A 22,269-nucleotide genomic window follows, 5' to 3' on the forward strand; every position below is an offset into this window, starting at 1 on the left:
ACCTAACACATAATATATACAAGATATACTATATATCATATAGAATATAAAATATATATCAAGTATATATTAAATATAACACTATCAATATGATTATAAATATATTTATGATCAATACGGAAGTTTATTAAAATGATAACACAAATATTAACATTATTAACATTGTATTATTATTTATTATAACAATCAACATTATTGTGGCTTTATAGGGTGCCAGGCACCTGCATGCGTGACCTCCCTGAGCCCTCCCAACCATCCTATAAGGTAGACATTTGTCCCTGTGTAACAGAGTAACGATCTGAGCCTGGCAGAGCTTTTGTTATGCCCATGGTACTCAAAAGTAATGACTGAGATGTATTTCACACTTCGGGCCACGTACTTCTGTAAGCTAACATGCTCCTGCAAAACTCCCTGTCACCTGGGTACCCTCCTTTGGACACACCAGTCTGCCACTGTCCCTCTTAATATAAAGAGCAATGCCCAGAGCTGACCTGAGCCCAACAGGATAGAGAAGGACCTGCTAGGTTGTCCCCTCGCTGGCTCCAGACTCCACCCTGCCATCAATACAGCAGAATCATCTCCATGCTCTCTCCACTGACTTCTCCACGAGGTACTCTGTTTGCAAGTATATAATATGTATACTTTCTCCCAGCTCCACCCTCCTGCCATCAAATGTATCCTTAATTACCAGGAGTCCGACACACTTCCATTAGGACCACAAAGCACCAAGCGGAAGATGTAAACTTGTGCTCTCTTCTTCCCCCTAGTGGTGCTATGTAGCAATAGCGCAAAAACCCACAAGGTCTTGTCCTGCAGGTCGGGGTGTTTTTGTTTGTTTTGACAAAGATAACGAAACCATCGGCTTAGATGTTGACTGAAGGCAGAGCTGGGTTGGTCCCCTAACATTTACAATCAAGTGTGTGCCTACCACAGCCCTTTTATCAACCCCGTGTCATCTGGTGCCAATATGCTTTGGTTTACCAATGACACTTTGTGCATTTCTTTTATGTTTAATAGAAAATTTACTGAACCCTGGTTGCTGTGGCTCAGTGGATTGAGCGTCGGTCTGCGAACCAAGTGTCGTTGGTTCGATTCCCAGTCAGGGCACATGACTAGGTTGCACGTCAGGTCCCCAGTTGGGGGCGCAAGTGAGAGGCAACCACACAGTGATGTTTTTCTCCCCCTCTTTCTCCTTCCCCTTCTCTCTAAAAATAAATAAATAAACAAATAAATACATTATTTTAAAAAAAAAGAAAAGAAAAGAAAATTTACTGCTTATCTAGAACTTAAAATTTCATAATGGATTCTCAAACACAGCATGCTGTTTTTCAATAAATAAAATAATACACTTGTCCCTATTATCTGACTTTAAAATTACCTTCAATGAACGAATATGCTTCAAGTTATTTTCCCTTAGAAGAAACCTTGTAAAATTAAGGTGTTTCTTTTACACCTGCACTGTTGTCTGATAGCCTAGAAATTATGTCACATGGCAGAGTCAAGACCCCAGCCCGTTCCCTGGCCCAGGGAAACTTTCGAGGTGAAAAGGGGCCACTGATTTTTCCCAGAGGCCACAGCTTGGGCTGAGAGATGGACAGCAGGGTGTGCAATTAAATGGAGAGCCTGGAGAGAGGGAATGTTAATGATGTGGATGAATGAGGAGCCAAGAACTTCCCTGTAGCCAGACCTCTGGGCGATGGGCTTCCAGCCAACGTCCCAGTGGTCACTCATGCCCTTGGCTCAGTTTCCACAGCCATGGGGGGTCTGGCAGCTTTGTGAGAGAGGGGAGCCCCCAACTGCCTGGGGTTCTCTTGGGGACTCTCAGGGGTTTCACCTGCCCACTCCAATTCCTGTAGGAATCAGAAGCTCTGTTTCCTTGGAAACACATAGCCTCCTAGTGTGCCAGGACCTCTGGGATCAACAATAGGCAAGGTCAGAAGCAGTGTGACTAGAGGGCGAGGAGAAAGAGCCCTGGAGTCAGACTAAATTCTGTTCTCCACCTTAATCTTTTCCGGCTGGGACTTCTTGGTCAAGTAACTTAACCTCTCTGTGCCTCCACTTCCTTATCCGTAAATGGGGATATAATCGTACCTGTCTCAGACATTCATTACTGGGAGAAAAGGAGCTAATCTATAAAGCATTTTGGTAAACTGCTTGGGCACCTGGTATGTGCCCGTACATGTCAGCTGTCATTAGCAGCATCAAGTCATGAGATGCCAGAGGTGTCACAACACTCAGAAATCACCCAGTGCAGTGGTTGTCAAATTGTGTTCCTTATGACCCTTGAGGATGCCAAGAGGTGCCTGAGGTCATGTGGCAGATGGCAGAGGGAGGGCTGAACTGGCAGGACAATGCTCTCCTCTTCCTCCTCTTTTTCCACTTCAATCAAGTCCTCTTCTAGATCTCTTTTATAATAATAGGATCATACTTTACAAGGAGGATGTTATGGTAAAGTTAAATGTTTGAAGTTGGACTCTCAACAGGAAACACCCTTGAAAATCTCTTACAAGACTCATAAAACACAGTCGGCTCAGCTGTGTGTCTAAAACTCTGTGTCATAATTCTTAGGTAGAGAGATCCAGCAAATTTGATTAAAGAAAAGAAAAAAGAGAAGGCTGCATACATGAGGTGAATATTCAAACCAAGGACCTGCTCACAAGCTGTGTGATCTTGGGCAAATTAATGAACATCTCTGTTCCTTGGTTTCTTCAAGAGGTTGTGGTAAGGTAGTTAAACGAGTACTCGTAAAAACCGTTCCTGTACTGAATATGATTTAAGCCCTGAATATGATTTATTATTGTTTATTTAATTGAGTGATTAAATACACTGGGCAGTCTTATAAGTATTTTGCAAATATTAACCTATTTAGTTTTCATGACAACCCCACAAAGTAAGTGCTAGAACACTCTCCATTTTATGTTTGAAGAAACTGGGGCACCAAGAAGTTGTCATTTGCCCAATTAAGTGAGATGACTTGCCCTATTATTGGAACTTTGAGCTCACAATCTGGCTCTTAATCATTTCATGAAGCTACTTCTCCAATTAAAATAATAATAACAACAACGACAATAATAAATTAAAATAACAGCAACAAATCTCAGCTCTCCAGCAGGAAATGAAGGGCTGGGAAGAAGACCCGTGCTTCTACTTGCTCCACTCTGATTTAATATTGACCTTCAATCACCTCAATATATTTGTAGCCAAGCTTGCTGTGGTGGAGATTAAATGAGATATACATGACAGTGCCAGAATAAGGCCAGTTTTTCATCCGTGAGATGGTAAAATTATGACAATGGAAATATGTAGCATGGTGGAGGGAGACCCTGGTTTCAGCGCCCCCTGCTGGGCACCATCCATACACCCGTCATGTCATGGATCCTCAAACACAGCTGATCCTACAGGTCGGGTCCAGCTAGTATTTATTTACTCAGTGGGGATGGGACATGGTGCATGAGAGAGATACGAGGATGCCCTCACAGAGCTTACGTTCTAGTAAGAGAAACACCAGTAAACACACAAATGAACAGGACCATTCAACGGGTAGATATAGCAGGAGCAGAGTGATAAAGAGGGAAAGTGACTGTGTAGGCAGGGAGGCGACTTTACATATGCTGGCCGGGAGGTCCCTTCTGTGTTGGTGACCTTGGAGCTAAGACGTGAAGGGAAAGGACCCAAATATCCAAGGGAAGAGCGTTTGGCAGAGAGAAAGCAATTCAAAGGTCCTGGGGTGCAGATGAATCTAGTGGGGCTGAGGAATGCTAAGGGGCCGGGGGGACTGGAGTGGAGGCAATGCGAGGAGAGGGAGAGGAGCTGACGGGGTTTGTGTGGAGGCCAGACTGGACTAAATATTTGGGGAGCCATGGGCCATTTTGAAGCAGGAGAAACTTGTGAGAACATGCAGTGGGTGTAAGCGAGTTGCCCAAACCCAGAGTAAGCCCCGGGATCTGGTTCCAGCCCTTCGGAACCAGCATGTGGGAGTCCACACATCCGCACTCACCCTGGGCCCCATCTGAGGACCCCTAAGCTGCAGGAGGCCACTGTGGCCTGGCAAGGGCACTGGGCAGGGGCTAGGAAGCAGGATGTGCCAAGAGTATTCTGGTCCCTTCAGGACAGGCTGCGCTGCCTGGGGCGGGGATGACACCAGCAGGGCCTGGGAGAAGGGGGCAGCTGCCACACAAAGCTCTCATTGATCAGAAATCCCAGCCTGCTGCCTGGGGCTGGGCCAGGAGCCAGACTGGCCTCCCAGCATGCTCAGCGGTCCTGCAGCCCAGCCTCCTCTGGGAGTCAGGCTTTGCCCACCTCAATCTGAGCTCAGTGAAGCCTCTGGGGTGTGGCGTTACCTCTCTGCCTCCTGCCTCAGGGTGACTAGGTACATCTTCGTAAAGAGCACCATTTCCACAGAGCTGCTCAGGGCAAGAACCACTGTGTCATCCTTGATCCTGAATTCCCTCTTTCCCCAATCTCCAGTCGTAATAACCAGCTAAGTAGACTATGTTCTAAGTCCTCCCCATGTATGGACTCATTTAATAATTGTAATGACGCTATGAGATGGGGTGCATTAGTATTCCTATTTTGCAGATGAGCAAACCGAGGCACACACCTAAAGGGTAAAAGATCTGTGACTAACACTACGGTCTGGTTCCACACCCACGCTTTCCACCACTGCATTCCATGGTCCTCTGAAGACCTGAATAACATATCACTTCCTCTGGGAAGCCCTCCTTAATACGTCTCCAGTAGGAGGCAGTAGTGAGAAGAATCAGACAGGCACCACTTCAAATCCCAGCTCTGCTACCTATGAGCTGTGTTACCTAGAATCAGTCACTTAACCTCCCTGGTCTTTGGGATTCCTAACATGGAGATACCAAGAGTACTTTTGTGCATCCACCCTTTGGTTCTTTTTGAAACTATGTTATTTATTGGGGAAAAAATGTATAAAATAAAAATATAGTTCACAAAAAAGAGTGGCTGTGTAGAGAACCTAAATGTGCCACCCAGACTGCCTTCCATGAAGGCCTTGTTGCCCCAGAGTGGGGAGTGTGGGCAGCAGATGGTCTTCACTGTCAGCTCCAGACTCAAGGGGTGCTTTGCCCAAGGTCACCCCTACTCCTGGGGAGGCTCGTGTCCACAAATGATGGAGGGATGCGGGATATAAAGGCCTGGCCATCTTGAACCACCTGGGATGTCTCTGAAGGGCTATCTCAGCCTGGCGATCTTTAGGGGTTTGGTGGGGGCTTTGTGGGGTCTGCCTCACAGCTGTATTTCTCCCCTTGCCACAGGAGGTGACCTCAAGGTCACCAAATAACCTAATAAAACCCCCGGCTTGCTTCTCCACCTCAGAGTCTGCTTCCTGGAAGCAAAACCTGCACTCACCACGGCATGGCTAGTGCCCAGGGACTTCTCAGCACTTACTATGTGCTATGGATTGCACCAGCATTATCTTCTTCCATTGCTTCCAACAACCCTATGGAGTGAGAACTTTGAGCCAACTCATAAGTGAGAAAACAGGCACTCAGAGAGGTTAAGGAATTTGCCTGAAGTGCCCCAGTGGGGGGTGATGAGCTCAGATTTGAATCCAGGTACTCAGATCCCCAAGCCTGGGCTTCTGAATGGTATATACCTTAATAGATGTCTCACACTGTAACACTATTTGAATCTGAAATTTCAAATTGAACTTAAAAAGAGAGCAATCTGAGAAATAGTTGCAGGTTTCCTTTACCTTAATTTTAGACTGCTCCTTGACTGGTGTGCTTTTGAATGTGTGGGCTTACATGGAGCCATGTAGGGGTGGGGGGTAGGGGGGGCGGGGCTGGCACCATCACCTATGTGTTGAAATCCTGGCCCTGCCATCCCCTGTCTGCACAAACGTAGGCAAGCTATAGAGCTCCAAGTTGCCTCTGTTCCCTCATCTTTCAAATGGGGCAGTGACAGCATTAACTTCAGGTGCGTATATGAAGATCAATGAGGTCAGTATTTACAAAATGCTTCGAGCAGTGCCTGGCACTTGGGAAGTTCTTGAGACCACCCGAGCCATTGGAAGCCTGGACTCTGAAATGACATTGACAGGAGTTCAAACCCCAGCTCCTAGCAGAGTGGGATTTTATGAGGCTTGATGAGTTTTCCCATGACTCAGTTTTCCTACCTGTAAAGTGGGAGCCTAAAATATTACGGGGACCCTAGGATCCGTGTGAGGATTCAGTGAGATAATACGTTACGCCACATGCGAGACACTGAGGCTGCTCCCCTGAGAGTGAGCGTCTCCTGAAATCCCGCAACCTCAGTGCCTCCCTCGCCTCCCTCTAGTCCCTGAACTCACAGAACCCTCTAGAATAACACTGATAATTAATTAATAGTAAAAATATCTAACATTTATATTATAGTGGCTAAGAATGCACACTCTAGAGCCAGACGACCTGGATTCTAATCTTGAGTACACAGCTGTGTGACCTTGGGCGAGTTACTTTACCTCTCTGTGCCTCCGTTTCCTAATCTATAGGATGGAGATAATGATGGCATGCACCGCATAGGCTTGTTGGGAGGCTGAAATCAGTTAATCTATGTAAAGCACGTTGGAGAGGGTGAGCATGGTGTGGTGGTGTTGTTCCTCTGTGCTCACAGAACTCTGAGGGTCATGACGTCATTGGTACTAGTTATAGTGTTCTGTTCACTGTGCACTCCTTGAGGGTCCAGATCACACGTTATCGCTCTCTTTCTCCACAGCACCAGGCACTGAAATGGGAACTCTGATTATTCCAGTTGGCAAATGAGGTGGCGCCTGCTGGGCCCCTGGCGTCCCTGGCTCTTAGGCTGAGCCCGCAGCTGGGCCGGGACCTGCTCGTACCTCCCCAGGCCTGCAGCGCACCTGCCGTTCTTACCTCACAGCCTTTGGCCAAGGCGAAGCCCCCTCCCAGGAGAAGGATGACATTCCAGGGGATGGTGTCCTGGGCCTTCTTCCACGTCAGCAGGGGCTCTGTCTCTGTGTTGGGAGCTGGGCAGAGAGAAGACACTCGTTCTGAGGACCAGCCCCCAGGCCCTGCAGCCCTGTCTTTGTGGGGACACTCAGGGTTCTCCAGGAAGCCACAATGGGGCTCCAGCATCAGATTCTGGAGCTTTAGGGGAAAACCCGCGGCCTCGTGGTGGGGCCTCTGCTCTACTCAGAATGAAATCGCTCTCCCGGCTCCCCACGGCTTGAGAGACCGCCTTGAAGCCTCTCCGCAGCCCTTTTGGGTAAAAGTGACTTTCATTCTCACCCGGGACAAAGGGCTCTTTTTGTAACTGGATGTACAGAGAGGAAAGACAGAGGAAAGATATTCAGGAGAAAAAAACAAAACAAAACCCTACAAGAACCTTTGACCCATGGAATTATGGGATGATTTTTATGTTTTCAAAAGCGGCAGCATGTACAATGGTTAGAAGAGGGGTCAGCACATGTCTTTGGTAAAGGGGTAGGGAGCGGATCATTTAGGCTTTGCAGCCTCTAGGCTGCCATGGTGGCCTGACGCAGCCGTGGACAAAACGTAAGCGAACAGGCATCCCCCCAAATCCTGCTTTCCACCAGGTCTTGCCACTTACTCTCATCCCCTGTTGCGCTTTTCTTGGGATACAGAAACTGTTCTGTTTCAGAAATGGGAAAGGAACGATGAACAGGGAGGGCCACGGTCCCTGAAACACAGTGTCCTGTCTACGTAAACGTCACCTCCCTGTAGGCACCGGAGTGTGCAGCCCCCATTCTGTAGGCTAGGAAGGCCAGAGGAGTGGCTAAGGGGATCTGCTTATATTTAAGTGGGAAAGCAAGGCCCAGAGAATATAGGAACTCATTCGCGGTCACCTAGCAGATGAAGAACAGTGCTGGGCTATCAGACATTTAGGTCGGGGTGCCCCAGCTGAGAGGCAGCTCTGGGCCTCACGAGCCCACTCCCAGGTGACAGAAACACGGATGGGATCTGACCACGAGCAGCCAGGCCACAGGCCGGACTGGAATCAATGAGACTGCAAGGTAGCTGGGTCGGGGGAGATCTGCCCAAATAAGAAAAGAAGCACCAATTCATGGGACAGCATCGTTCAACCTTAAAAACATCTTGAAAGCAGCCAGTCACAAAGGGTCACATATATATAACTATGGCTGCAGGTATTAAAAAATTATCCAGAACAGGCAAATCTATAAAGAATAGACAGAGCGGGCGCAGGACATAGGAGGGGCGTAAGCGGCGGCAGTCCTGGGGGGAAACAAACCACGAGGAAGTAGATACGACCAGGAAGAGGGAATTGAGGAAGTGGAAACTGTGAGGAAGCAGAAATCATGAGAAAGCAGAAATGATAATGATGAGGAAAGATTAGGAGGAAGCCGAGGCTGCGAGGAAGGAGGTGGACGCAGAGGAGTAGGCACGGTACGACTAGGAGCCACGAGGGACGAAGCTGAGGGGCCAGGAAGCAGCAGGAGCCACGGAGCAGAGAGTATGCGGACGCTCCCAGGGAGGAGACACAGTAAGGAAACAGAAGTTATAAAAGTGCAAGAACTTGAAGGAAGCAGGCGCTAGAAAGACACAAAAGCTAGGGAACAGGAGAAACGCCGCAGAGACCAAGAAATGATACACAGATCAGAAGCTGAGGAAAGCAGTTTGGAAATGTGACAGAGAAGCAGACGTGGAGGGGACAAGGGAACCCCGTTCAGTTCTGCGGAGCCCAAAGCCCACGCCCCCCCCCCCCCCATCTCGGACCCAGCGCCACCTCCTGGAGGACTAGCTCTGCTCCAGGACAGTTGCTGGGCCCTGTCAAACCCTCCCCTCTCCATCCTTACGCTGTCCTCTCCATAGTCCAACCCCTATCCTCCCAAACTGAAACCATCCTTTGTAATACTCCGTTTTATTAACAATACACAACAGTTAGATTGTGACCCCCAGCCCCTGACTCCTGTCCAAGCCCAGCACGCTCCCCGGATAGAGCTGGGCCAGGCACAGCCTCTGTGCAGGTGGCCGGTGTGGGCACCTTCTCCTGGCAGACACCTGCTGGAAATCCAGCGGGGTCACGGGCTGGGGCTCTGAAGGCCAAGGCCAGCCTACAGACCATTTGGTTTGGAGGGCTCAGCGACTGTTTTAAGCTGCATCTGAATGCTTTTGGGCACTTTCACCTTGCTGCCCACCACTTCCTACTCATTTAAACCCAGCTTGGGGTTTTCATGTCTGGCCCCTTAGGCAACTGAGTTGCAAGTCCAGGGGCGGCAAAGTTTTTCTGAGAAGGACCAGAAAGTAAATATTTGGGGCTCTGCGGGCCAAGAGGTAAAATCGAGGCCATTGTGTAGGTAGTTATATAACTAAAGAAAATGTAAGTCCACAAATTTCTCATGGAAGAAATGAAAAACTTTATTTCTGGACACTGAAATTGGAATGTCATGTAGTGTTAGTGTATCACGACATCTTTTTCTCCTGATTTTTAAAAAACATTTAAACATGTGAAAGCCATTCTTAGCTCATGGACCGTACAAAAATAGACAGCTGGCTGGATCTGGCCTGTGGACTCTAGTTGCTGACTCTGCCTTGGGAAGTCACCTCTGGCAGCCCCAGTGCCCAGACAAGGTAGCTGCTCATTCAGGGAACAGGGGAGAAGCAGGGTGGCAGGTCCCTGTGTGGGCCCCACCTCCAGGCCACAGAACTCCCTGAGCTCATGGAGACCCCAGCCCTGACCATCTTACCTTTAAAGTCAAACCACCACTTGAGAGAGGGCCTTCGGGATGGGAAGAAGAACAGGATGGTGACAATGGCCACGCCGGTGACAGCATCAGAAGTAAACCTACAAGGACAGACAAGGCCCCCAAAGCATGTGACCCTGGGCATCTCAGCAGGCCAAGGTTTGGCATATTTACAAATGAGCCTCTGTGGGAGGGAATTAGGGCCGCTCTGAAGGGGCCTTGTCTGATGGCTCTGGATTCCATCCTGCACTGAACTCAGCATGGATGCAACTGCCCATGGATGCAAAAGCCCTTTATCCACAGCTCCCTGGGGCTTTTAGATCCTTCTTCAGCCAAACACATACTTTTCTTCCCAATCCAAGGACCTTAGGTAAGGGGATGTGATCTCTGAGAGTGACAGAGGTCTGTGGAACCCCCATGGATCACTGTAACCAGGGTTCTTGTAACAGTCCTGTATTGTTCAGTTTCTCTTTGCATTCCTCCTGGGATGGGCAGCTTACTCATTCACATCAGCAGAGCCCAGGTGCGGCCAGCCTCATAGCCCCTCCAAGCCTAACTGCCACCTTTCAAGGATCTACCAGGTGTCCTGTGGAGTTGTTAAGCAAGCTCACAGGAGCCTGGGGAAGGCATCTTCTGCGATGAGGAACCCAAGGCTCAGAGAGCAAACGTGACTAGCTCAAGGCCAGACCATGGTCTGTGGAGAAGACAGGCTCTGGAACCAGATTTTTCCAGCTCCAAGTTCAATGAAGCTCAGAGCCAACTACTAACAAAAGCTTTTTTAGTCCACACATTTGGGAAGAAGAGTATTCAACTGGCCGAGAAACTGGGAAAGATAGCCAGTAGCACTCTATTAGAGGAAAATACATCAAAACACGAATGGAGCCCCGTTCTGTTTTTAACACTGTGAACAGACAGGCAAGCTTGAAAAGGGTGATAATGATGAGGGAGGATGTTGGGAAAGAGGGGTGGTGGGAAAATAAACATTTAACCTTCTAGAGGGCAGCTGGCAACATGTTTCAATACTTTACATGTGAATCCCCCCTGATCCAGTTGTTGTACTTTGGGGAATTTATCAGGAAATAACTGGACTCTTGTACTTCGATTACATACAGGGATGCTCATTATTGGTAAGAGCAGAAAAAATAGATGTTTAAATAAATTGTGTTTAATAATGTATGTGTAATAAAATACCCTGCATGTTTTTTAAATATGTAAGATAATACCAATCTTTACATATTGACATAGACATACAACCAAGAAACCTTGTAAATTTTTAAAAAGTTTTTATTTGCAGTATTGGACACAATCCAAAAGGAATTGATAAAGTAAATACTCCCATTCCATAGACTACTATGCAGTGTTTAAAAAGAATAAAAGAGCAACTTGTCCATGACCATGTTATTATATTTTCCAATTTTTTGTTACATATCTGTGTGTATGAATACATGTGTGTGTGTGTGTGTGTGTGTGTATCTGAAACGTTACACATCAAACTTTAATTGTGAACATCTTTGGGGAGTGAGACAGAGAGGAGACGTTTTCAATTCAGCGTTGTTTAAATTTATCATGAAACAAAAAAAAAAGCAGATCACAAACCATATGCTCTCATTTCTGTAAAAGAAAAAGTCTTGTGTTTAGATAGGTTTCTTTTTAGTTTGCATGTGCTTTTAAAATGTTTCACTGAAATGTATAATTAACATGGAATAAAATGCATCCATTTTAAGGATGTGGTTAAGTGAGTTTTAACTAATGTACATAGTCTCATAACCAGTAAAAGCAAGGTGTAGGATAGGGATTTTTTTTAAGCCAGAGAGGATGTACATGAGATCTGGAGATGGAGATTCTAGGTGAGTTTCCCTTTCTTTGTATTGTTGGAATGTTGATAACCTCCAGTTTTCATCTGGAAAAAAACCCCCAAAACAAGTACTTATATTTGGGGAAAATAAAAGGATGGTAATAAGAGCCACTTCTCTAGGCTCCATGGAATTATGTTTTTTCTTCCTCATAACAGCCGTCATGAGATCAGGACTTGTATCAGCCACGGGAGCAGAGGGGAGTCCGAGGCCCCGCGGTGAAGTGTGTAGAGCGGCTCTATCCAATGTGGGAGCCAGCAGCCACGTGTGCTTCGCGGGCACTTGAAATGTGGCGAGACCAACCTGAAATGCGCAGCACTATAGCATGCACTCCAGATTTCGAAGATGTAGTATTAAAAAAAATAAAATCGCTCAAAAATATTTTTATATGGATTACATGTTGAAATAATATACAGGGTTACAAAAAAAAAAAAGGTTACTACCATTATTTTCATCTCTTTTGACTTTTTAAATGTGGCCATTAAAAAATTTTTAATTCCAAATGTGGCTCACATTAAACTCCTATTGGATGGTGCTGATGGACATCATCAGTTCTCACCAAATCCAGAGCACATATCTGCCAACGAATCGTGTTCTAACTCATGCCAGAATCTGACATAGTCGCCTGCTCACTCTTTAAAATTCTCGCTCTCTTGGCCTTTGCCAGTCCATGGCTCCTGGTTTTCTGTCCACCTCACTGTTTCTTCTCCGTTTCTCTAGTGGGATCATTCTCTACCCAGCTCTTAAATGTCAGGGTTCTTCAGAGTCTACTGCACTCTCCTTACACTCTTTCCCTAGTGAGTCCATCAGCTCCTGTGGATTTAAATTCCAAAATTCTTTGATGACTCCCAGCTTTATATCTGCACCCTGACACCTCTGAGCTCCAGGCTCACATAGCCAGGGGCCCACTGGCGTATCTGAGAGACATATTAGACTTGATAAGTCTAAACCAAGTTCAAAATAGAATTGTTGGTAAGGTACCCCAATCTCTCTAAAGGATGCTCTTCTCCAGCTAAGCGCCATCTGTGTGGGTCCTTCTTTCCCTCAGGCCCCCAAATTCAACCATAGCAAGTCCTGTCATTTCTGACTTTGAAAAGTATCTTGACTGTTCCATCTTCATTGCTATCGCTTTCATTCAAGCCTTGAAGCCTTCGCCCAGCCTGGGGTCAGTAAACGTCTCCTGTCAAGGGCCACACAATAAATATTTTTGATTTTGCAGGCCACGTGGTCTCTATCAGAGCTCAACTTTGATATCATAGCATGAAACAGCCACAGGCACTACATGAATGAACAGGTGTGGCTGTGATCCGACGGAACTTTATTTGTAGACACTGACATTTGAATTTCATATAATTTTCATGTGCCCATTATCAGGTCTAATATGTACAGTTGTTCATATGGAAAATAATACAATAATTAATAAGTAATAATATAACAATAAACTCTTGTGTTTTGCATACTCACAACTATAAACCTAGTTTTATCCTACCCTGTATGATTTTTGGATTTTCTCTAACATTTAAAAATGTAAAAACCATTCAAAAGAATGGGCCATGCATCTTAGTTTCCTGACCCCTGTCTTAGATGACAGGGTCGTCTAGATGGTGTTATAGCTCCTAATTGTTCTGTCCACCTGTATTTTCCCCCATATCCAGTCTCTAGGAAATGGAATTAATGTTTTATAGAGTTCTTCCTACGAGCAATCCTAATCACTGGACGTGTACTAACTCATTTCTGCTCAGGACAATCCGAAGAGAAGTGCACTATTGCAGAACCATTGACAGATAAGGACGCTGAGGCGGAGAGGTTAAGTCGCCTAAAAGCCTCCAATCGCTTCCTATTGCTCTCATTCAGAAAGACATCCTTAACGTGTCTAACAAGACCTATGCGATCTGGCCCTCGCCTTACCTCCAAGCCACGTCTTGCCCACTTTCCTCCCTTCCCACCGGGCCTTGGTCACACCGGGCTTCCGTCGGTTCTTCAGATGTCCTTCGTTGGTCCCTACCCCAGGCTCTCAGCAGGCAGGCCCAGTGTACTCCAGCTCTTACCTCCACTCTTCCTAACCTTTGGTCCTTCCCAGAATGCTCCAAAGTCAAGGCCCCCGCTCCATTCTTTGTCACCCTCTCACTCTTTCACTGCGCTCATTACAACAAGTTATTTTGTTGTCTAACTACTTGTTTTTGCCTGTGTCCCCAACAGCTAGCACAATGCTTAGCACATATTAGGCTCTGGATAAATGTTGATTTGAGTGTATGCATGCATGCACACATGAATGAATGAATGAATGATGTGCTTGGGCTGCACAATCTGTAAGTGGCAGAGCTGCCATTGGAACCACTTTTCTCTGGTTTCCAAGCCAAAGCTCTTAATACGCGAGAACCTGAATGTCTTATCATCCAAGCCTAAACCCTTCGGAGAGCAGAACAAGGAGCTGTTGATCATCACCAGGGACAAGAGGCATGAACTTAGCCCAGGTCACCCCTGCTGCACTGCCTCTCCAGCTCCACGCAGCCCATCCCAGAATCTGCCCTGTTGGACTCCGTTCTGGGGGTCCCCAGAGGCTCACCCAGCAGGGAAGAGACTGGCCCAGCCAGGGATGAACTTCGGGTCCCGGAAGAAGAGGAGAATGGCGAACATGCAGAAAAGGATGAAAACGGCCTGTTCAGCAAACCTGTAGCACAGATACGCAGGCACATGGTGACCGTGGGCTCCGGCGAACCACAGGGCGAGAAGGCCTCAGGCAGGTGCCCACGGCGTGACTGGGCCCAGCCCTCTGAGAAGCTGAAAGAAGTGATTCACCCCCCATGAAACCCCCCAAGTGAGGAGAGGGGTGTCCCGTGACATGAGCGGTTCCTGTCTGGGGCTACCACACTCACCCAGGATCCTCCCTAAGCATCAAGCACCCCCTGTGCCCAAACCATTTACAGTGATCCCTCACTTATTGCGGGTATTACATTCTAGACACCCCCCCGCGATAGGTGAAGATCCGCGAAGTAGGAACCTTACATTTATTTTAGTAGTTACTGTACAGTCCCGCAAAATCCCACAATATAGCGAAAAATCCGCAATAAATAATTAAATATAATATTTTTTAAAATCCCGCGATACAGTGAGGCCGCGGTAAGTGAACCATGATATAGAGAGGGATTACTTATATTGTTTCTACTGAGGATTTCCCAGAGTCCTAAGGAGAATCCAGAGACAGAGAAAAAGAGTGAAACAATCAGAAAAGCAGAGAGAAAGAAAACAGACAGAGGTCGGCAAAGGGAGAGGAAGAGTCACACACAGAGGCGGACAGATAAACATCAACACTGAGTGGGACCAATGCAGAAAGGGACAGACATGAAGAGAGAGGTATGCAGAGGTGGAAAGAGAGGAGCCTCAAATGTTGGGGCAAATATCTACCCAATGTGGCCTTCTCATAGATTGGGGAACAGGGCCCAGAGAGGGTTAGTGCCTTGTCCAAGGTCACACAGGAAGTTAGGGGCAGAGTCAGCCATTGGGACAAGCCTGCTGACTCCTAGTTATTTTTACCACATGAGACACATACATTAAACAAGGTTCTGGAAGTCATCCAAGGCAATGTCGAGAATCCCATGTACCAGGAGGGAAAGGGTGCATTTAGAAGGAAGGGGGCAGGTCCCTACCCCAAGTACACCCTGAGGGGCTTTCTGGTACCCCAGCACCAGGGCAAGAGGCTGACTGTCAAGCCACCTCCCTACCCATTTCAGGCCGTTGGTCCTGATATTCCCTTGGGACTCAGCCCCCAGGGACCTAGGAGTTCAGACCAGGAGGTAGCTCTCCTGAAAGTCTAATGCCCAGCTCTCTCCCCGCCCTACCCCTAAGGGCCCCAGGCCACGCACGTCATGGGCCCCAGATTCTGGAATTCCGCCTGAATCACAGCTCGAGCTCTATCTTCTGCATCAGCTCTGACCTCAGATTTCTTCTTCCTCCAGCCCCTGAAATGGAAAGTGGGGAAGTTAGGAGTAGGCACTGCAAGGGTGACTAACTTCTCCCCAGCCCACCACCACCTGGCCCGCCTCATTATCCCTGCTCTGCAGACTGCAATGGCCTGCTGTGTGGTCTCCCTCTGTCTTCCCTTTCTCAAATCTGTTCTCCCTATCTGCAGCCTGGATGGTCTTTTCAAAATGTGAATCTGATCCTATGACTCCCAGGAGGTCCCTTAGGGAATCAAACAGAAACATGAATAAACAGACAAATCAATGGAATAAAATAGAAAGTCCAGAAATATACCCAAACATAAATGGGGATTTAGTCTGTGATAAAGTCGGTATCACAGATTGGTGTGCAAAAGGGGGGCTGTTCAGTCAATGGTGTTAGGGATGGATCGATGGAACAGAACTGAGAGTTCAGAAATAAACCCATAGCTCCATAGTCATTTGATTTTCAACAAGGGTACCAAAACCCTCCAATGGGGCAAGAACAGTCTCTCAACAAACGGAGCCAGGACAACTGGAAAGTCACATGCAAAAGGATGTGGACCCCTCCCTCACACCACATACACAATTTAACTCCAACTGGATCAAAGACCTAAACATAAGAGCTAAACCTACAAAATTCTTAGAAAACACAGGGGTACATTTTCATGGCCTTGGACTTGTCAACTGTTTCTTAGGTGTATAACATCAAAAGCTCAAGCAATCAAAGATGAATTGGACTTCATCAACATCAATAACTTTGGGGTGTCAGCAAATGGTGTTGGGACAACTGGGTGGTCATCTGGGACAGAAAATAAAATTTGATTCAAACCTCACACAGCATCCTAAGGATAAACTTCAAATAGACTTAAAAAAGTTAAATGTAAAAAATTAAAGTATCAAAAGAAAACATGTGATTACTTTTTTATAACTCCTTTAAGGGGAAGACCCTTTAAACTATAATGGAAAATTCTGAAGCTACATGAGAAAAGATTAATAAGTTCATCTGTATAAAATTTTCTCAAAAATTCCAGATGAAAGAAAGCACTATATACAAAGTGAAAAACAAGTCAGGAAAAATATTTGTAACTCATCTTGCAGAATAATCACTAATCTTTCAATATATAAAGACTACTAGAAATCAATAAGACAAGCCCCAACAGTCCATCTGAAAAACGTACAAAGGATATAAACACACAGTTTAACAATTCACAGAAAAGGAAATGATCAATGAGCCCTATGAATATATAAAAACTTTTCATATTGTCCCTCAACATTAAAAGTTGCTCAAAATTACTCTCAATGAAATAAATGCAAGTTATTTTTCTCTTAGCAGATTGGCAAAAATCCACTTTTCTATATGGAAACAGACACTCTCAAATGTGGTAAATGGGAAAACAAATGAGTGCAGTTCTGTGGAGATTGACTTGACAATATCTATTAAAATAAAAATGTGTTTTTATTAGGGTATTAGCATTGATGATGGGTGAATTAACTGAGGGTCTGGGCAGAGCAGGCGGGCCACACACCCATAATCTTCACATCCCTAGGAAGTGACATCTACTCCAGTCACCATGCGAGAAGATAACATGAAATTATAAGGAAAATCCTCGGTTGACCTAGAAGACTGAGATGTAGGAAGGCCACTTCCCAGTGAGAAGGAACCTGGGTCAGACACAATTCAGGCTGGCTCAAAGCTCACGTGAAACAGAAGGGGTACCTCAAGGTCATTCCTGCATACAGGAAGGAGATCCAGAGCCAGCCCGCCAACAGGAACAGCAGCATGAGAGGGAAGGCGAAAATGAACCAGGAGCCGAAATTCACCACATCGCACTGCGGGAAGAAACTGGAGAAAAGAGGGCAGTGAGAGCCAGCCAGCGTCAGCCATGCGGGGGGGGGGGGGGGGGGGGGGGTTGGGGGTTGGGGGAAAGTGGGGGGGGGAGGGGTGTGTGTGTGTGTGTGTGTACACATGTGCATAGAAAAACTAGGAGGAGTATGTCAAATATTAACAGTAGGATGAAAAGTGTTTCAAAATTTTAATTTTTTCTATATTTTCTGAGAGTTCTATAATGTGCCTATTACATGTATAATCAGAATAAACTAATAAATAAAATGGATCTACGGAGAAAAGTCCAAGAACACTCGGGGCCGCTATTTCCCTGTCTGCCCAGGTTTCCAGCTGGAGAATCAGAACCCCATATTACTTAGTATTCTTTCTGAATCGCCTCTTCCCAGACCAGAAGGTCCAAGCCCATGCAATTAAATGTTGCATATCATTTGCATGTGATTTGCATACATTTACTCCAAGTCCTTCACATTTGCTATTTTTACTCACAGCTCTGCATTCCCCCCCCCCCCCGCCCCCCCGATTTCTTTTAAAGTTGGGGCAAAGTTCTGCTCATACCAGGGTGGGCAGACAGCCTGAAAACTTTCGGACAGCAACTGCCGCCCCATCCCCCACTCAGGCCTGGCCCAGACTGTCCCCACATCTGAAACGGGGCCATCTTGGCTTCTGGTGTTTTGGTTGCTAACCAAAGAACCCCAGGCACAGCCAGGTCTTGCTCAAAGAATGGAGAGGAAAAGACACCAGAGGTCTGCGGTGGGCTCAGATCAATTGGAAAGATACCGATGCCTGTCCACCAACCCACCTCTCCCGAATCCGAATCTCTGCAACTGAGACCCAGCTGTATTTTTCCCTCTCTCCCAGCCGCCCTAATACGCACCCATCAGCTTGAAAATCGCTCGTTTCTACCATCTAAAATTGAGGAACTTAAGAACCTTGAAAACATAGCGTAAGTTTAAGGTTTTAAAATCAGCTCATGAGGCCAAACAGGAGTGTACTTAAAATTTCTCATGAAAGTAATTTTGATTACCCACAAGTATAGCACAGATTTATGTATGACAAACCTGCTCTCAGTGGGACCTCCACCCTCCTAACAGGTCCTCGATTCCTTGGTTGAGGAGCAGGTAAAGAAATTGGCTAGCATTGGGGCCATGTTGAGTATTGAAGACTTCTTACTGTTATTTGTTTGCCAGATGCTTACCTTTGCATTCATGTGGATTAAATAAACATATTCCACATCGTCACTGCATAGGAATCTTGGAAACCCCGCCTCTCAGAATCCTAAATAATCTGAAAAATCTTAGAATCTTGAAATACAGGAATTCTAAAAATCTTTGAACTAAGAGGCTTGGAATGATGGAACAGACACGTCATGCTGTCTGAGAATCCTTCTCTTATTCTCATGCCTGCGTCTGAACAGTTTCAGTGATCAGGACACTTGACCTTCTGACAGAACGCACTCCACCACTGGCCTGGGTCCATGGTTGTAAAGCTTCTCAGTGGACAGGACAGCCACTGACCAGCGCCTCCCGTTGGGGTATTTTTAAAGCAGATGCCACATCATGTCACGCCTCTGCCCTCAGCTTTGCACTGACTCCATTATGACAGGTCCTTACAACAGGTGCCTTAGTCTGGCCCCTTCTTACCTCATCTCCTCCCACAATCCCCTTCACCTTCTACACTCCCACCTTGAGGGTCTTTATGCCATTCACCTTTGCATGGAAGGCTCTTCCCTCCTGTGTCCACATAGTTTACCCTCTCACTTCTGCTCAAATGTCACCTTATTAGAAAGGTTGTAGATCCATGACCGACCAATATAAAATACCGCTCATTCCTGTCCATCTACCCCCTTACCCTGCTTTGTTTTATTTCACAGCTTATCACACTGACACATCCCATATTCACTTGCTTTTTCTTTTACTGCTTGTCTCCCTACCAGAATAGAAGTCCCTTAGAGCAGAGATTTTGCTGGGTTTTGTGCCTGGCAGGATCCCCGGAGCCAATGGAAGGCACTCAAGACACACCTTCCCTGGATGTTAAATGAAGGAGGGGGAGGAGAAGAAGGAAACTCGGGGGCCAGGAGGGGGACACTTGCTTTTACCTCTTGAGCCCACCAAGCAGGATGAGGTTAGGGGCTGTGCCCGTGAGGGTGGCAGTACCCCCAATGCTGGCTGAGTAGGGGATGGAGATGAGGAAACCCTTCCAGATGTTTCTGCGGTATTCCTCCTCCTTCGTGGAGTTGGCTGGACGATCCAACGGAACCTCTGCCTCCTCTCGGCCATCTTTGCTTTAAACAAACCCAAAGAGAAGCCGTTCAGTACACACGCAGCGTTCCCGGCCTCACACGTTGCTTGGGCAGGAACAGCTGATGGTCTTTAAGAAGGTAATTTGGCACGGGCCTTCAACACCTCCGAAAACATGCACCCAGTCAGCTCAGCTGTTCTTCTCTAAGAGTTTATCCTAAAGAAATAATTGGGTAAATGCCTCAGGAGTGGGTACAAGCGTCCCCATGGTGTTAAATGTAAGTTAAGTTGAAAACAACCTACATCTCCATCGAAAAGGGATCAGCTAAATGAAGATGGTCCTCTTTCTGGGTTGCTTTCTTTGCACGGTTAAACGGTTTTGGGAAAGAATGAAATGAAGACTTGTTAATTATATAATTAAAAGATAATGGTGTTGACACAAATGTATTGAGGTGGAAAGATGTTCAATATGCTCCATTAAGTGAGATAATAGCATATATAGCATTATCGATATTTTTCTTTAAGAAAATGTGTTTATATATACAGAGAGGTAGCAAGAAATAATCTAGAATGGTATTCACTTAACTGTTTTAATGCTGACTATATTTTTTGTTTAAGAGTATTTTTTGACTTGTGCAATTATAAAATGTCTATAAGTGAGTAAAATTAAGAATTGCTCCTGTGCAACATATCAAAAAAGTTTTAAAGAATAAAAAACCCTCCAAATACCTTCTGGCCTTAATTGCCACCTGAGGCACCCCTTCTCCAGTGGGCAATGGGGACATGATCTGGGGTCTGAAAGGAACGCAAGGAAGCAGCTGGAGACCCTTCGTCCTGCCTGGCCTGACTGCTCAGGGGGAGTGGCCTGATCAGGAAGGGTGGCCTCCCTCAGGTCTGGCCAGGCTGAGTCTCACAGTGACAATGTGAGAGCAGATAGGGCCCTAGGACTCACCTAATACAGCCCCTTCTTTGTTCGATAGGGGAACTGAGGCCCAGAAAGGGGACGGGTTTGTATCCAATGGACATGGAGTCTCCATCCAATGGCCGGGGTTTGCACCCAATGGACATGGAGTTCCAGAGAAGGGCATCAGGTCTTTCCAATAAGCTCAGCACAAGCTCTGCATAGGCAGATGGTTCAAACGGATTCCCAGGTTGCGTGGCTGTGAGTGCTGGGCTATCATCGAACCCATAACTCAAAGCTGGACTCAAAGCTCCCAAAGGGTGCTGGGAAGGAGCACAGGTCTGGGGATAAGATGCCCAGATGTGAGGTCATGCTCCTTCTCTGCTGTCCCTCCATCAGCTCCCATCTCATTCAAAGTCAAGGCTGCATCCCTGGCCTGTGGGGGTCCCACGTGCTCTGTCCCTCCACCACCACCCTCTCACCACACGGCCCGTCTCTCCGACACCACCTCCTGCCATCCGCTCACCCAGCTCCAACCACAGAGGAAGCACACAGGCCTCCTGTCTGCACTGGACTCTCAGGGATTTTGCACCTGCTGGTCCCTCTGCTGAGAACACTAGACAGATCCCCATGACCCCTCGCCACCTCCCACAAGTGTCTGCTCACGCACGACCTTCTTAGATAGGCCTTCCCTGATCACCCATTTTAAAGCTGCCCTTGGTCACCTCCAGGCCCCCTCCCTAGCCCTCTTTCTTGCTTTGTGAGAGCCAGTCACTTTACATCCCACCGTTTCATCCCTTTAAATCAAGATAACGATGCCTTAAATGACAAGTGCTACCCCCGTGCATGGAGGACCTAGCAACCTGCTTTGTCAACATTATTCCATTTCATCTCAAAACAACCCTATAAGGTGGGTTTCAATATCATGTCTACTTGGTAGGTGAACCTAATCAAGGCCCAGAAAGGTTAAGTGACTTGTCTAAATGACAACAGGTAAATGGCAGAGCCAGAGCTCCAAGTCAGGTCTGTGTGGCTCCAGACCCCAAGATCTGAACCACATTGTCATATACAAAGGACACCAAAGACTGGACATGCCATGGATGTGAAGGTGCTTCCTGACTCATATCAGTGTGAGGAATTATTATTGCCTCGTATAATATTTTTGCCTTTTGAGCTGCTCAAGCTGGTCTGCACCCCTCTCTCCTTGACTATTATATGGCTTGTGTTCTCCTGCTCTTCTGGGCCCACCCTGGAGACCCTCCCCTGACCAGAACTCTAAGGATAAAATGGACTCCCCTTCTCGGACCACATTTTGCATTTTAAGGGGTCTCTGGCGGTCTATGCCTAAGCCAAAGGTTGGAAACTTGGGCAATTAGGTCATTTGGAGAAAATTTCAGAGATGGGAGGGAGGTTGTTTGCAGCACTGAGTTCTTGCTCATCATCTCCTTGGACCAAGCACTGGCTCCTCTATGATTTTCACCAGGAACTCACTCTTCTGTGCTGGCAAGAAACTGCATCTCCATGGGCACAGTATGCAGGTCTTTTGTCTGCACAGCAGCTAGGAGAAGAAAGCATGATGTCTTTAGTGTCAGGTGAAGGGGGCCGGAGTGCACGCATTCTTCTGGGGGCAGCCAAGAATGCTTCTTCAGGCTCCACTCTCTGCCAAGGGTCCCATACTATTCATTCAGTCAAATAAATAAAATACGTCACTCCACATTCCATCTTCCCGTCCCACCCATCTCTGTATGGAGATGACACCCGAGCTGTGGGCAGGGAGTTAGCTGCAAGACTGCTTGCCAGTCCATA

General features: G+C 46.8%; 1 protein-coding gene across 2 annotated transcripts in view; it reads right to left on the reverse strand.

Annotated features, from left to right (window-relative positions):
* SLC13A3 (solute carrier family 13 member 3) overlaps nucleotides 1-22,269 on the reverse strand; it is a 60,601-nt gene that overhangs the window by 6,509 nt on the left and 31,823 nt on the right. The window contains exons 4-10 of one of the 2 annotated variants that reach the window (XM_090286508.1): nucleotides 21,955-22,021; nucleotides 19,421-19,606; nucleotides 17,197-17,322; nucleotides 15,402-15,497; nucleotides 14,105-14,209; nucleotides 9,689-9,786; nucleotides 6,876-6,988 (exon numbers count right to left, since the gene is read on the reverse strand). In XM_090286508.1, the coding sequence (XP_090142634.1) occupies nucleotides 6,876-6,988; nucleotides 9,689-9,786; nucleotides 14,105-14,209; nucleotides 15,402-15,497; nucleotides 17,197-17,322; nucleotides 19,421-19,606; nucleotides 21,955-22,021 (791 nt within the window). The remainder of the gene's footprint in view (nucleotides 1-6,875; nucleotides 6,989-9,688; nucleotides 9,787-14,104; nucleotides 14,210-15,401; nucleotides 15,498-17,196; nucleotides 17,323-19,420; nucleotides 19,607-21,954; nucleotides 22,022-22,269) is intronic. The other variant, XM_090286509.1, reaches the window with a different exon arrangement.

The sequence above is a fragment of the Furipterus horrens genome, unplaced genomic scaffold, assembly GCF_987537825.1.
Source record: "Furipterus horrens unplaced genomic scaffold, mFurHor1.1.pri manual_scaffold_8, whole genome shotgun sequence".
Taxonomy (NCBI): domain Eukaryota; kingdom Metazoa; phylum Chordata; class Mammalia; order Chiroptera; family Furipteridae; genus Furipterus; species Furipterus horrens.